The 16,525-nt window shown below is 46.5% G+C and overlaps 1 protein-coding gene across 9 annotated transcripts in view; it reads right to left on the bottom strand.

The window, feature by feature from the left end:
• CAPS2 (calcyphosine 2) overlaps positions 1 to 16,525 on the bottom strand; it is a 146,367-nt gene that overhangs the window by 67,933 nt on the left and 61,909 nt on the right. For all 9 annotated transcript variants that reach the window (XM_029597162.1, XM_029597155.1, XM_029597159.1 and 6 more), the window contains one exon: positions 8,100 to 8,219. In XM_029597162.1, coding sequence (XP_029453022.1) covers positions 8,100 to 8,219 — 120 coding nt within the window. The remainder of the gene's footprint in view (positions 1 to 8,099; positions 8,220 to 16,525) is intronic.

Raw genomic sequence — 16,525 nt, 5'->3', positions numbered from 1 at the left:
AAATAATTTGATGTCAGGTCCCATCGTAGCTCTTTTGGTATAGAGCTCCATAGTTGGGGACCAGCAATAGAAATGGCTCTATCTCTGACACCATTTAGATGAGCAATTTTAGGGGAAGGAATGGATAACATTCCTGTACCTGTTGATCTAGTATTTCTTGAGGGAGTATGGAAATGAAGGGAGGATGTTAGCTATTCAATTTTATCATTGTATAGCGTTTTATGAATTAGAGTAAGAGTTTTATGTTGGGCCCTGTATTTAAGAGGCAGCCAGTGAAGGTCCTTTAATATTGGGGTTATATGATCTGATCGTTTGGATCAGATCATATAACCCAGTCAGAAGTCTGGCTACTAAGTTCCGCAGGAGTTGCAATGGTCTTGTTGTGTTTGTTGGGAGACCTAAGAATAAAGAATTGCAGTAGTCTAGTTTAGATAAAACCAGTGCCTGTAAAACTGTTCTGAAGTCTTTAGGGAATAGAAGGGGTTTTAATCTTTTAAGGATATGTAGTTTAAAGTAACCGTCATTAATGACTTTTTTAATCCAGTTTTTCAGTGTGAATTTGTAGTCTAAAAGGATCCCTAGATCTCAAACTTCCAGGGAGCTGGGGTAATTTTTGGCGGCTTCTTGGATTTCAGGTTCTTTTGCTTTGCTTATTTTAGGTGAGATGTATAGAATTTCTGGGGTTTTTTGTATTAAGGGAGAGATTCATTTGGGCTAGTACTTTTTCAATGGCGGATTGATAAATATCCCAGAGTTTAAGAGTTGGGTGTATAGATTTTTCAATTGGAATTAGAATTTGAACATCGTCAGCGTAGAAAAAATGAGTTAGACTGAAACCGGAGAGAATTCTGCATAACAGAAGCATATAGATGTTAAAAAGGGTAGAGGAGAGGGAGGCTCCTTGTGGTACTCCATATTGATGTTTAATAGGTTCAGATTCTTTATAAATAAATTTTACTTTGAAGGATCTATTATTTAAGTACGAGTCAAACCATTTCAGTGCGGATTCTTTGATGCCTATTTCGCTAAGTCTGTCAAGGAGGATCTTAGGGTTAACTGTATCAAATGCTGCCGAGATGTCCAGCATGATCAGGAACTAGGTTTGGCTGTTATCGGCTCCTCTGAGGATAATATCATGTAACGAGGTTAATAGGGTCTCGGTGCTAAAATATTCCCTAAATCCATGTTGTGCTGGGTATAGGGTTCTATGCTTTTCCAGATAATCTGTTAGTTGATTGTTGATTATTTTTTCAAGTATTTTTGATAAGCAGGGAAAGTTGGAAATGGGTCTAAAGTTTGATAAATCAAATGAATTTGATTGTGGTTTCAAAGGGATTGGTTTGACTATTGCGGCTTTTAGAATAAATGGGACATTTGCTTCAGTGATTGATAAGTTAATTATATCAGCAATGGGTTTGGAAACTATATTGGTGATTGATTTTAATAGTTTTATTGAGATATGGTCAATTGGGTGAGCAGCTGGGTTCATTTTTTTTAAATATATTTTCAATTTGAAGTGATGAGATTGTTTCAAACGAAGTTAAGTGGTCATTAGGCTTGCTAGGAAGTACAATTTGGTTTGTGTTTAGGGATGGGATGTTTTTTAGCATGTTTAAGGTTTTTTCTTCAAAGAAGTGTGCAATCATGTTACAATTAAAGGAATTTTTGAAGTCGGAGTTTCAATGGGTTTGGTTAGATCTTTTACATACGTAAATAGTTTTCTGGGGTTATATTGATATTTGATGATTTGGCTTGCTTAAAATTCTCTCTTTGCATTATTGTGGATTCGTTGTATTTATGTAATAGAGATTTGTAGTTAGTTGGTGTGTCTGAGGAAGGAGAGGCTCTCCATTTTCTCTCTGCCTTTCTAAATGTAGTTTTTAGAGTTCTTAGTTCGTTGGTGTACCATGGGTTGTGGTGTTTTTGATTAATAGTAATCTCTTTTTTAATAATCAAGCAGCAGGTATCCGCCACCTCTTTGGGGAGGGAGAACCATGAATTATATAGAAACATAGAAATGACGGCAGAAGAAGACCAAACGGCCCATCCAGTCTGCCCAGCAAGCTTCACACATTTTTTTCTCTTACTTATCTGTTTCTCTTAGCTCTTTGGTTCTATTTCCCTTCCACCCCCACCATTAATGTAGAGAGCAGTGATGGAGCTACATCCAAGTGAAATATCAAGCTTGATTAGTTAGGGGTAGTAGGGGAAGTAACCGCCGCAATAAGCAAGCTACACCCATGCTTATTTGTTTTACCCAGACTGTGTTATTCAGCCCTTATTGGTTGTTTTTCTTCTCCCCTGCCGTTGAAGCAGGGAGCTATGCTGGATATGCGTGTAGTATCAGTTTTTCTTCTCCCCTGCCGTTGAAGCAGAGAGCTATGCTGGATATGCGTGGATATTGTTGAATTAACGGCATTATTGCTGTTTGATAGGTCTAGGTCCATCAAAGCTTTAGATTTATTTATTTATTTTATTTTTATTTTTAATTTTTATATACCGAGGTTCTTATAGAGACTACAAATCACTCCGGTTTACATATAACGATAAACTGCCCAACAGAGATAAGGGGCTTTACATAGAACAGTGGCACATATGGAACAATATAACTGGATGACAATTTAACATAATGATAATAAATAATATAGTATAGTTTAACATTGTAATTAATAAAATTATGTAATATAATCTGTATAATTTAACTATTTAACTTGGATATAGTGACATATTAACCATGCCAAATATAAATAATAAGATAAAATGAATTTTTGAACTTAGAAATTGTAGTCCAGTTGCAGAGGAAAATATAAATAATAAGATTAATTTTTAGAACTCAAAGATTGTTGTCCAGTTGCAGAGACCTGAAGGTAGGACTTGGTATGGTGACCATAATTAGGGGATACTTCTTATTTGTGAAGTCTTTCCGTCTTGGTAGGATTGTGAGTCTGGGAAGGCTTGTTGGAAAAGAAGAGTCTTTAGTCTTTTTTTGAACTCTTGATGATTGGGTTCAAGTCTTAGATTTGGGGGGAGCATGATAGATAGATGTTTAGTTAGGGTGTCTAGCTTACAAGGTTTCCTGTATTCAATTTTGGTCCTGGTGGGTGGGGTTAGTACATTTGAGTATTGGATTTTAATATCTCCAGTTATTAATTTATGATCTGACCATGGGACTGGGGTTATAATGGGACTGTTTGGAGTATCTATGTATGAGTTGGTGAATATCAAGTCTAGTGTGTGTCCTGCTCTGTGAATTGATTGTTGAATGATTTGTTAAAATCCTAGGGCTGATATTGAATTTAGGAAGGTCTCACGGTTGTGAGATAGAGGGTCTTTATCAATATGTAAGTTAAAGTCGCCAACCACCAACAGAGACTGGAGCTGGCAAGTTCCAAGAGCAGCAATCGGATTTGGAACTCTTCAGACTTCGAGTCCCAATGAGAAAGTAACACCCTCTGCAAGGGTCTCATATGAGCAAGGGAATAATTCTAGAGTAGACGCCACAGAACCAAGTACCTGCAAGTAATCCCAAACCCGGGGTAGCGGTAGAGACAACAGCCGCCAGATCTGCGCCATTAACTTGTCGATTCGCTCCTTGCCGACCTTGCCGACTGATGTGTCAAACCGAGCACCCAAGAAATTCAGCACCTGGGGACGGGACAAATTGGCTCTTGGCAAAATTGACGACCCAACCAAAGGACTGGAGCCGGGCCACTACTGATTGAACTGCTGCCCTGCAAAGCTCCTCCGACTTTGCGCAGATGAGCCAATCATCCAGATAGGGATGAACCAAAATCCCCTCCTGCCTGAGGGCGGCAGCTACTACCAATACTTTGGTGAAGACGTGAGGAGCTGTCGCCAATCCGAACGGGAGTGCCTGAAACTAATAATGCTCGCCCAGGATCATGAACCGGAGAAACCACCGATACTGTTTGAGGATCCCTATGTGAAGATACACTTCCATCAGGTCTAAAGAAGCCAAATATTTGCTGGAGTGGACGGCCGCAATGACTGAGCGGAGAGTTTCCATTCGAAAACGGTGTACCCAAAGCTTTTGTTCACCTTCTTCAAATCCAAGATTGGGTAGAAGGAGCCTTCCTTCTTGGGAACCACGAAATATATGGAGTATCTGCTGGTCCTGCATTCCTCCAGCAGGACCAGGACAATGGCTCCCAGTGCTTTCAACCGGCCCAGGGTTTGAAGCACCGCTGTCCATTTCACGCGGGCCCTGCAGGGCGACATCAAGAACAGGTCCCGCAATGGGTGTGCAAAATCCAAAGCATAGCCATGTTCGATGATGCTTAGAACCCACTGGTCAGACGTAATTTTGACCCACTCCTCGAAGAATAGTGACAGGCGGCCGCCTATCACAGGAACAGAGGAGTGGGCCAGGACACCTTCATTGGGAGGGCTTGCCCCCGGAAGATCCCTGAGCACTCCAGTCGCGGAGAGTTCTGCGGCCGCGAAAGGAATGAGACCAAGTCTGAGACCTCGTCGACGGCTGATGTGGAGTGAAGGCTGGAGTCCTGGTCTGTTGAAACTTGCACTGTCCGAGGGCACGCCGACCCAAAGGACCTGGAGGTTCTAGGCTTGTCCTCCGGTAACTTGTACACCTTATTGTCCCCAAGGGATTTGATAAGGGCTTCGAGCATACCTGAACAAGAATTTCCCTTTAAAAGGAAGATTGCCTTGCTGGGCCTTGGAGGAAACATCTGCTGACCAGTTGCGGAACCACAGAAGCCTTCTAGCAGAGACCGCCGAAGCCATAGTGCGCGAAGACGCCCGAAGATCATACAAGGCATCCGCGGTGTAAGCCACAGCCGCCTCCATGCAATCTGCCTGCTCTGCTTCCGCTGGAGGCAACTCCTGCGTGGTGAGCAACTGCTGTACCTAACGAAGAGTTGTCCTTTGCATGAGGCTACTGCAGACCGCCGCCCGAACACAAAGCGCCGAGACCTCAAAAATCTGTTTGAGAAGAACCTCCAGCTTCCTATCCTGAAGATCCTTAAGAGCGCCAGCCCCTGCTACCAGAATGGTCGTCCACTTAGTGATGGCTGAAATGACCGCGTCCATTTTAGGGACCTTAAGGATGGCCAAGGACTCGTCTGGCAGCGGGTAGAGCTTCTCCCTGGCTTGCCCCACCTGAAGGCTGGCCTCGGGAGCCTCCCATTCTCGGGTCACTAGTTCCAATAGCATCGGATGAAAAGGAAAAGCTTTAGGAGGGGCCCGAAGCCCCGAGAGAACGGGGTCCCCCTTAGTAGCCTCCGAGCTTGGCTGCAGTGCCTCAATACCGAGCTCCGTCAGAACATGAGGGATTAAATGATCAAGCTCCTCCCTCCGAAACAATCTGAGGACCCTCGGGTCATCCCCCTCAACTGGGGTGGGCTCATCAACATCCCCGCCAATATCCTCGAGGAGAGGGTCCAGCGAAGGGGGATCCGGTGGATCAGAAGCTGGGGTCCCTGAGGGATCCAAAACTGGACGGCCTATCCTCCCTCTGGCAGAATCGGAACCCCCAGAAAGCCCAGCCACCTTCACAGGCTCCTCAGACTGCAACTCAGCCTCGGCCTCCAAAAAGGCCTTGTGCATTAAAAGTACAAATTTGGAAGAAAAGGGACGCTGCCCCTTTAAGCCCCCCCCCCCCCCCCCCCCGTAGGAGGGTCAGAGCTCGGAGGGGAGGCAGGCACTGGGAGCCGCTGTCTAACAGAGCTCAATTTCGGCGGGGAGAGAGGAGGAGGGATCCCCCCCCCCCCCCCGCTTCCGGCCCTCCACTGGAGCGTGGTGGAGACAAAATGGCCGTCGTTCCTGCGCTAGTCGGGGATGGGGCAGGTCGAGGCTGGCAGAGGCGCAAATTCCTCCCTGTGCCCTGGGAACATGCCATAACCGACCCGCTACTGCTCCCAGACGGTCCCTCCCCTCCCAGGAGGCACCTTGTACAAAGACCATCGCGGGAGAGCCACGCCACCGGCTCCCCACATGCTGAACACAGCGAACCCCGCAGCATGCCCGCGGAGAGGGAGCGAGCACAAGGCCAAAAAAAGCAGCGAAAATCACCCTTCCGGAACCACGGAAATCTGTGTGCACGGCAGCAAAACAAGTTAATTAATTTATTTATTTTAAATGCTGACACGCAGCCATCCAGGGGCAAAACACGCCCCTGGGACCTCAATCACGGCACAGGCAGCCCCCCTTGAGGAATTGTGTCGTCTCAGGGTGCAAGGGGGAGGGACCAGCCCACCTGTAAATCCCCCTACTCACCGGTAGAAGAAGCGGCTCCGGGAAAACAGCTAATGGGGTATCTAACCCCAGCCGTGCCTCAACCAAGGCAACAGCCCCGGGAGGTGTCACCTCCAGAAAGAAAACTACTTTTTTTTTTTTTTTTTTTTTAAATAGCTTGCTTTAGCTACTGGTAGAAAGCAAACCCCTCTAGGTCTTACTAGTCCTGGCTTGCTTTGCTTTCCTTGTTTTTTTGTTTGTTTTTTTTTAATGGATCAGGACCACAGGTTCTGTCACCCTCATCTGTTGGAGTCAGGTGCTTTTCAGTTTTTCCTCTGACTCCATCTGCTGGAAGGGAGACACAACCCAACGAGCTGGACTGATCCTGGTACATACAGGGAATGCCCATTCCAACCTTTTCCCTTGCTCCCCCCCCCCCCCCAGTACCTACCATTGTTGCAGTTTTTCAGCCCGCATTGCATTTGCATCCTACCCTGATCAGGGCCAGACTCTACTCTACTTTCTGAGTAGCTATGATGAGAGCATACATCCCCATCGTAGCAGCCTAGCAACTACAGTAGTGGCTAGCCCTGAATTCAGGAGTGTACAACTGCCATCCAGTCTGAATAACTGCGACAATTGTAGGTACTGGGTGGGAGAGGAGGGAAAGAAAAGGTTGGGATGGGCATTAAGTGGGTGGGTGTTTTGAGTCTTTTTTTTTTGTTACTTTTGCTGAGGATGTATATAGAGGATAGGCCATATGGATTCAGAGTTTTCATCCAGACACAAACTAGTTTGAAGGCCACAGGCCAACCTCTGAGTGAACTCCTGTTTATTGTCTTACACTGTGAAATGTTTACGAACAGGCAAGAGTCTGTTTATGAGAAAACTAGCAACTAACTTATACTAAAGACTGAGAAAGAGAATGAAGGCCACATAGCCGTGTCTGAAAATTGATAAGAACTCAGAGGGAGGGAACGCCGTTGCTTTCACAAGCCTTTGTAGTGTATAAGGAGAAACAGCAAGAAAGAGAAGGGACAGAGAGAGCCCAGGACGTGATGGTATGGCTGATCCTTTGGAAATGTAAGCTTTTTATATCTATCTAGCAATTGTTATTATCTACCATTACTATTATATGATCTGATTTTATTTGTTCTATCATCCTATTGCTCAAATAAATGTACTTTCTTACCTGGAATCGTGATGTACTGAATCAAAGTTTGTGTGTGGCTCTTTGTGTTAGGGATAAGCCCCTGGGTTCAAGCCCCCAGGTATAATTCCAGTAATTGTATGTGGCCATTTGTGTAGGGTTCAAGCCCCCAGGTACAATTCCAGTAACTGTATATGCATATATGAGATTAGCCACCCCCCCAGGTCAGAGCAGGATACCAGTGTGCACAGTCTGAACCCGTAACAGTGGGGGACATGGAGAACACCATTAGTTAGGAAATATCAGGAACTGGGAGTGGGAGGTGGGGAGGGGGATTGAGCAGCAATGACTCCCGGCCCTGAAATCTTTGTTTTTTTTTTTAACTTAGCAATAGGGCGCTTTAGGCAGGGGTCAGTAGTTTTACCCCACAGGGCCTTTGATTGGGAGGGAGGTGGGGGACAGGTTTGGGGCTGTAGGCCGACAATGTTTTGGTTTTGTTATTTTTTACTTTAAGCACAACTTAACCAGCTATATTCTTTTGTTATAGCCTGTTAAGTATAAAGTTATCCTATTAACCTTAGACGGATAGCTTTATACATAACCAGATATTCTTTTGGATATTGCCAGTTATGCTTAAAGTTATCTGGCTAAGGGTAGCCAGATAACATTAATTGGGGATATTCAGTGGGACAAAGACAAATTATCTGGCTAAAACTTAAGAGACACAAATTCTTACTTGGTGTCATGCAGAGTTCTCTTCCTAAAGCGCAGAGGTGTTGTCCCAAACCCTTGGAGACGATAACCTGCTTGGTTATTACCAGCATTTGTATTCTGTTCTGGATCACTTATTACAGCCCTGAAAGCAACACAAAAAGAAAAATATAAATTATCTACTGTACTGAGGAATTGATCTTGGAGTCTTAATCATACTCTATTCGTGCATTTACTAAAGCCTATGCATAAAGGGGTAGATTTTATAACATGTGTACGCGGTTCCTGGTGCACACATATGGATGCACTAATTTTATAACGTGCGCGCCGGCGCCCACGTTATAAAATCGGGTAGCCATGCGCACATGAACACTGGATTTTACAATCCACGTGCATATGTGCAGGTGGCACCGGGGGGGGGGGCGGGGGGGGCAGTGAACCTTTACAATTTCCGTGTGGCGATGCAATCCAGCCTTCCCCAGTTCCCTACCTAAAACCCTCCCTCTTCCCCTCTCCTCCCCACCCCGTTTACTCTACCTATCATTTTTTTCTTTTGTTTTACAACTTACTTCAGGGTTGGAGCTAAAGTAAGTTGCGCGCACCGGTTGGTTGCCAGCACACGAATCATCAGGACAGCGTACAATGGCGCTGTCCTAGCCTGCCCCAGTCTGCTCCTTTGAAGAGGCCTGCCCCTTTGTGAGTGACTGTGTGTGTGTTGGTGCGTGGGTGGGAGGGCTCGTCGCCTCTCATCTTCCTTTTTCCTCATCGAATCCCCATGCAGTGCAATGCACAACTCTGAGGTTTGCAAAAAAGAACACAGCTAGAGGCACTGCGCTCATCTTACTGTCATGTGACAAGAGGAGTGGCAAGGACTTGGGGAGGGAGGGTTGACATTAGCTGGTGTGGGGGGATGGGTGGGGCAAAAAGGGGGAGCCCATTTTGGTTTTATATATAACATTTTTGGGTTTTTTTGTAAATTAGAATACTGTATATTTATTTAGTCATTAGCTGTTAGGAGCAAGTAGTATTTTTAGGATTACAAGGTTAGAAATAAATAAATCAACTGTTGGAGGGCCAAGAGAAAATTGGCACAGGAGGATACGGGGCAAGTATTGAGGAGAGAGAAAATATGCTCTCCCTCCTTCAAGATACCACCTCAGTTCCCCGATTCTGTAGCCCGCTTTTTTGTCTCCTCATCCCTGATACCATTCCTTTCTTCATTCCTTCTCCTCCCAAATCCCCCTCCTCCATTCCCACTGATCCCACCCAAAACCCCTCAGGAAATCAAAACTAAATATCCAGACACACAAGAAAGATCAGCAAACTAAGAAAATTTACAATAACTTTGCAAAAATATGAAAATTTATGCAAATGTTCCACAGAACTGCCATAGAAGTTCAGAAACTTTGCGCATATGTTTCTAGCTTGCCGCAGGAAACTTGGGACTGGTATTATAGTTTATAAGATTTTAAGACCACACAGATCTTTCTTTTGGGTGACTGAAGGAGGGATCTGTGTGATCTCAAAAGCTCATGTACTACAAGCTCTTTTGCAGGTGCTTTTACAGGATAATCACTAGCTGAAAAGCTTTATATAGACATCCCTGAAACCTTAGAAACAAAGGGCATACCACTGAACCTGAATTCATTTCACTTATGTTCATGGGATTTGTATTTAAATGCAATAAGTAACTCAAAACACATACTAGTTTTACTCTACAATTTATCAGGCACTAATTTTATCTGAAGGATCCAAGTGGAAAGGCAATGAAGCAAAAGCAATTAGATTATGGCAGCAGCAAATAACAGTCACTGCATGGTATTAATTGGTTCCTACAAACCATGAGCCATACTCAAATGGAATCTAATTTCTTAAACAAAGTTGTTTATTGGCATACTCAGACTTTGAATAATTATTAATTCTAACTACACAGCTAGATATAAATATAGCATACCATACTGTCAAGATTTTGTGTTCAGATTACTAGTGAAATAACCCAACATATAGTACAACTGAAATAATAGAAAGCAAGTTTGATTACCTGTTTGATTCTCCATAGACAGCAGGATGAATCTTCCATTACACAGTAATGCTCAGTAGGAGGAGCCTACTGAGCATTCAACATCCTCGCTGTGAAGGCCATTGATAACAGGATCAGATGGCAGAGCTTGCCATCCTTCTGAGTGATAAGAGTTGGAGACAGTTCCAAGAGAATTGGAAAATTACAAATAAATACGATATGGATTTTTTATTTATTTATTTATTTAGGATTTTTATATACCGGCAATCATGAAGACATATCTTGCTGGTTTACATAGAACAGGAGTGCATTATATACAAAAACTAGAACTGTGGTGACGGAAGGTACAGTTACATTTAACAAGGGAAGCCGAACTTGGAGAAGGAAGAGAAAGGAGAGAAGAGAAATAGTTAAACAATATACAAATTAAATATAGTGTACAAACTAATATACAAAATAGATGTTAAATACAAGAGAATGGTGTTTTTGGAGTCATTGGATTGTGTCATTGGGTTGTGTCCGGAAAAGCTTGCTTGAATAACCAAGTCTTGAGTTTTTTCCTAAAAGTTAGGAGGCAGGGCTCCTGTCTGAGGTCTGTGGGAATGGAATTCCACAGAAGAGGGCCAGCTGTGGAGGTGGCGCGATCTCTTGTGGTAATGTGTCTGGTCGTTTTCGCTGGGGGAACTTGGAGGGAGCCTCTATAAGCATCTCTAGTAGGTCTAGTAGAATTATGTACTAGGAGGGGGAATTGAAGATCGAGAGTGGTGAGTTGATGTATAGTTTTGTAGGTGGTAGTTATGGCTTTATACATGATGCGGAAGTATACGGGTAACCAGTGAAGCTCTTTCAGGACGGGGGATATGTGGTCTCTTTTCCTTGCGCCTGACAAAATTCGGGCTGCAGAATTTTGAACCATCTGTAGGGGTTTGGAGTATGATGAAGGTAGACCTAGCAATAGGGAATTGCAGTAGTCCAGTTTCGAAAAGATAACTGCTTGGATGATCGTTCTGAAGTCTTGAGCGTGGAACAGAGGTCTTATCCTTTTCAAAACCTGGAGTTTAAAGAAGCAGTCTTTGGTTGTTTTGTTAATGTGTGCCTTGAAGTTAAGCCGGTTGTCAATTATTACTCCTAGGTCTCTAGCTTGAGTGGTAGGCAGATTTGTGGGAAGAGTACTGTTGGAGGTGTTCTCCGGAGAGATGAGTAGGATTTCAGTCTTAGAGGAGTTTAAGATGAGATGTAGACTGTTGAGTAGTTGTTTGATTTTTTTGTGGCATGATTCCCAGTAGTCAAGAGTGTTAGAGTATGTGTCTTTGATAGGGATGATGATTTGAATGTCATCTGCGTATAGGAAAAACTTTAGATTGAGGTCGGTGAGAAGTTGGCAGAGAGGAAGAAGGTAAATATTGAAAAGAGTCGGAGATAAAGACGAACCTTGTGGGACTCCTAAGGTAGAGTTAAATCTAGAGGATTCCTTATTTTGGAGTTTAACTTTGTAACCTCTATTGTTGAGAAAGGTTTTAAACCAGGAAAGGACGGTGCCGCTGATTCCTATGGATGACAACTGGTTTAGGAGGATGGCGTGGTTGACCGTGTCGAACGCTGCGGAGAGGTCTAGCAAGATCAACAGGTATGAATTTCCTTTGTCAAGGCCCAGTAAGATATGGTCTGTCAAAGAGATAAGGAGGGATTCTGTGCCTCGATTTTTTCGGAATCCGTGTTGTGGGGCGAAGAGGAGATTGTTGTCTTCGATGTAGTTTGAGAGTTGAGTGTTGACTAGTTTTTCCATGATCTTGGCGATGAATGGAAGGTTAGCTATGGGGCGGAAATTGTTGGGGTCTTTCGGATCAAGGTTAGGCTTCTTTAGGAGGGGAGAGATTGAAGCCATTTTGAGATCATCTGGGAAGGATCCTTGGGCTAGAGAGCAGTTGATGATGTTAGTCAATGATGTGGTTATTGTGTCTGGAATAGATAGAAGAAGTTTGGTAGGGATGTGGTCTGCAGGATGAGACGAAGGTTTCATTCTTCTCAAGATGGATTGTATCTCGGTGGAAGAGACGGGTTCAAAAGTGTTTAGGCTGGAGTTTTTGAAGGTCGAATGTTGACATGTTGGAAGGGCCTCAGCAGTATTGGAAGGCAGTTGAGTTAAAAGATTGTTGATTTTATCTTGGAAAAACTGAGCGAGTTCATCAGCTTTAGACTGTGCCATGTCGCCGGGGATTTCTCGCGGTATGGTTTGAGTGAGGCTGGAGACATAAGCGAAAAGAGCTTTTGCATCAAAGACCAGGTTGTGAATCTTAGATGCAAAATAATCTTTTTTTGATTTTGAGGTGAGGGCTTTGTACTGATATAGAGTGGATTTGTATGAAGAAATGGTAATGTCACAAGGGGTTTTACGCCAAGTCACTTCTTTCTTTCTTAAGCTTTGTTTTAGTTTTCTAAGTTCTTTGGTGAACCATGGTTGTCTGTTGGAGGCATTGGTGTGAGTTTTTTTTGTAGTTGAAGGGCAGAGCTTGTTAGCTATATTTTCTGTTATGTTGTTCCATGAACGAATGGCAGTGTTCGGGTCGGTGAGATCTAATAGAGGGAGCTGTGAATCCAACTGGTTGTTAAGGTCTTCTGGGGAGCATCGCCTCCTGTATTGAAATGAGGGTGAGGGGATATTAGCAGTATTGGTTTCTTTCAGAGCGAAAGAGGTGGAGATGAGAGTGTGGTCCGACCATGGAACCTTTTTATTATTCAAATTGGATGTATTCGTAATGCCTTTGTTGATGAAAATCAAGTCCAGGGTGTGACCCGCTTTGTGTGTGGGTTCATTGACTAATTGTTGGAAACCCATTGCTGACAGGGCTGTGAGGAGGGATACGCAACTGTTAGATGGTGAAGGATTGTCTATGTGCAGATTGAAATCTCCTAAGATGATTGCTGGGGAATCCAGGTTGATGAGAGTGGTGGTGATTTCAAGGATGGGGGAGACATCGGATTCTAGGAGCCCTGGGGGGGCGTAGACAAGAAGGATTTGAAGATGTTGTGATGTGAAGAAACCAACTTCCAATTTTGAGTTAGAACTGAATGGGTGTTGGGTAAAGTTAAGGCTTTTTTTGGTAGCCAAAAGGATTCCACCTCCTCTTTTTTTCAGTCTTGGGAGTGAAAAGAAGTCATAGGTCTGCGTAGGGAGTTGATTTATTAGAGCTGTGTCTGAGGGCTTGAGCCATGTTTCAGTTACTGCGCAAATATCTGGATTGGCGTCGGTGAGGTAATCATTGAAAATTAAGGTTTTTTTTGTTAGGGATTGTGCATTGAAAAGTGAGAGTGAAAAGAGGGTGAGGCCTAAAAGCTGGGTGGTAGGTGCAGTCAGAATAGGGGTGAGTGCCTTTAAGTTGTAGTGAAGGGCTTGTCTTGCAGATGGTCTTTTAGGTAGGAGGTGGTGTTGCAAAATTGGGATTGGAAGAGCTGGAGACATTTTGGAAGGTTAACTGGTTGGAAGGTTGTCGGAGGAACGCTGGATGGTTGCTTGCAGGATGATGGTTGTTGCAGGATGATTGTTGCAGGATGTTGCAGGATGGTTGTTGCAGGATGATGGTTGTTGCAGGTTAAGCGCTGGATGGTTGTTGCAGGATGAGCGCTGGATGGTTGTTGCAGGATGAGCGCTGGATGGTTGTTGCAGGATGAGCGCTGGGTGGTTGTTGCAGGATGAGCGCTGGGTGGTTGTTGCAGGATGAGCGCTGGGTGGTTGTTGCAGGATGAGCGCTAGATGGTTGTTGCAGGATGAGCGCTGGGTGGTTGTTGCAGGATGAGCGCTGGGTGGTTGTTGCGGGATGAGCGCTGGGTGGTTGTTGCGGGATGAGCGCTGGGTGGTTGTTGCAGGATGAGCGCTGGGTGGTTGTTGCAGGATGAGCGCTAGATGGTTGTTGCAGGATGAGCGCTGGGTGGTTGTTGCAGGATGAGCGCTGGGTGGTTGTTGCAGGATGAGCGCTGGGTGGTTGTTGCAGGATGAGTGCTAGATGGTTGTTGCAGGATGAGCGCTGGGTGGTTGTTGCAGGATGAGCGCTGGGTGGTTGTTGCAGGATGAGCGCTGGGTGGTTGTTGCAGGATGAGCGCTGGGTGGTTGTTGCAGGATGAGCGCTGGGTGGTTGTTGCAGGATGAGCGCTGGGTGGTTGTTGCAGGATGAGCGCTGGGTGGTTGTTGCAGGATGAGCGCTGGGTGGTTGTTGCAGGATGAGCGCTGGGTTAGCACTGTCATGGGACCGATGGGGTAAAGCTCAGGGAGAGCGAGGGGCGAACCGAAGGGGCGAAACAAAGGGGCAGGCCCCTTTGTTGCGCTCCTTCGTGCGCGCGACGCCCGGCGCGCGACGCCAAGGAGAGCAGCGATTTAAATAGCCCGCCGGTCGCGCCTCTGACGTCACCGCCGCGACGTTTTCGTGGGCGGTTCGGGGCGAAGGCTCGCGTCTCGGCTCGGGGCCTACTGGGTGCGAGGGCTCGTGGTCCGAGGCCGGGTCGACGCGCCGGATCTTGGCTCCGCTCGTGGCCGGCTGGAGGAGGAGAATCGCGGCCTCACCGGTAGGAGAGTGCTGGATAGACAGGCCGGCTATCGGCGAGGGAGCCCGATCGGGGAGAGCGGAACAGGAGGCCTTACCCCGACGGGCTTCAGCGCCGATCGCGCAGGCCAAGTTCACCGCTGGAGCCCCGTGGAGGTAAGAGGAGGAGGTTGAAGAGAGCAGCGATTTAAATAGCCCGCCGGTCGCGCCTCTGACGTCACCGCCGCGACGTTTTCGTGGGCGGTTCGGGGCGAAGGCTCGCGTCTCGGCTCGGGGCCTACTGGGTGCGAGGGCTCGTGGTCCGAGGCCGGGTCGACGCGCCGGATCTTGGCTCCGCTCGTGGCCGGCTGGAGGAGGAGAATCGCGGCCTCACCGGTAGGAGAGTGCTGGATAGACAGGCCGGCTATCGGCGAGGGAGCCCGATCGGGGAGAGCGGAACAGGAGGCCTTACCCCGACGGGCTTCAGCGCCGATCGCGCAGGCCAAGTTCACCGCTGGAGCCCCGTGGAGGTAAGAGGAGGAGGTTGAAGAGAGCAGCGATTTAAATAGCCCGCCGGTCGCGCCTCTGACGTCACCGCCGCGAGTTTTCGTGGGCGGTTCGGGGCGAAGGCTCGCGTCTCGGCTCGGGGCCTACTGGGTGCGAGGGCTCGTGGTCCGAGGCCGGGTCGACGCGCCGGATCTTGGCTCCGCTCGTGGCCGGCTGGAGGAGGAGAATCGCGGCCTCACCGGTAGGAGAGTGCTGGATAGACAGGCCGGCTATCGGCGAGGGAGCCCGATCGGGGAGAGCGGAACAGGAGGCCTTACCCCGACGGGCTTCAGCACCGATCGCGCAGGCCAAGTTCACCGCTGGAGCCCCGTGGAGGCAAGAGCTATGACCATGACCATGCTATGACCATGCTATGAGAATTATGACCATGAGAGCTATGACCATGCTATGAGAATTAACCTCGCCTTGTCTGAAACGGCCTTCTAGTCAGTCCTGGCAATAAGAGGAATTGGCATGGCAGTACAGCACAAAAGTATTTTGAATTGATCTGTAGTCTCTCAGATGTATGCAGCAGAACTCCTCAACCTGTTGTTTGTTGGAGGGGGACACTGGTTGTCGAACTGTTCACCTCAGAGGACAAGTCGTTCACAATCCTTTGATCCAAGGACCACTTGTGCAGTTACAGAAGTCTGCCAAAGCATTCTGGATTCCCCAAGATCCAGATTCAGAGAGCCTTCTCACAAAGATGTATGAGCTGTGCATCCCTTCTTGTTTATCTAGAACATGGCTACCTTGCTGTCCATCAGGATCAATTTTCTCTTGCCCCAGAGCAGGTGAGAGATAACCCTTAGAGCATAACGGATAGCTTGCAGCTACAGAAGGTTGACCTGCAGATGACTCTCCTCTAGGGACCATGACCCTTGGGCCACGCAGTACCAATGTGTGCTCCTACCCCTTGATGGAGGTGTAAGACAGGGTCACTTGATGCACTGGGATATGTAGTGAGAGACCCACCATCAGAACCTCTGGGTTGATCCACCACCCAAGGGATGCTTTCATCTTGGTGAGCACAGAGATTTGGTGGAACAATGGCTGATAGAGCCGATCCCACAGAAAGTCCCATATGTATAGACGAGTCAGAGGAACTTGTGACAGTTGTCATCCTGAGTTGCCCCAAAAATGAGCAGCCTAGTGTCAGGTGAGTCAAATCCAGGCCACCAACGATAGAGGGACTTCCACCTAGACCAGTCACCTTCCCTTTGGGTTGAGCCTTCTGGCGCTAGTGACTGGTTAAACCTGGCACAAACGGGGAGCGAGAAGCCTGGAGCAGAGCAAGGAATAGGAACAAACCAGGGATCCAGAAACTCAGGAAGGAGAACAAGCAGAAAGGCTGAACGTAGAATTGGAAGG

Source organism: Rhinatrema bivittatum, chromosome 4 (assembly GCF_901001135.1).
Source record: "Rhinatrema bivittatum chromosome 4, aRhiBiv1.1, whole genome shotgun sequence".
Classification (NCBI taxonomy): domain Eukaryota; kingdom Metazoa; phylum Chordata; class Amphibia; order Gymnophiona; family Rhinatrematidae; genus Rhinatrema; species Rhinatrema bivittatum.
This window is presented reverse-complemented; position numbering and strand designations above follow the sequence as displayed.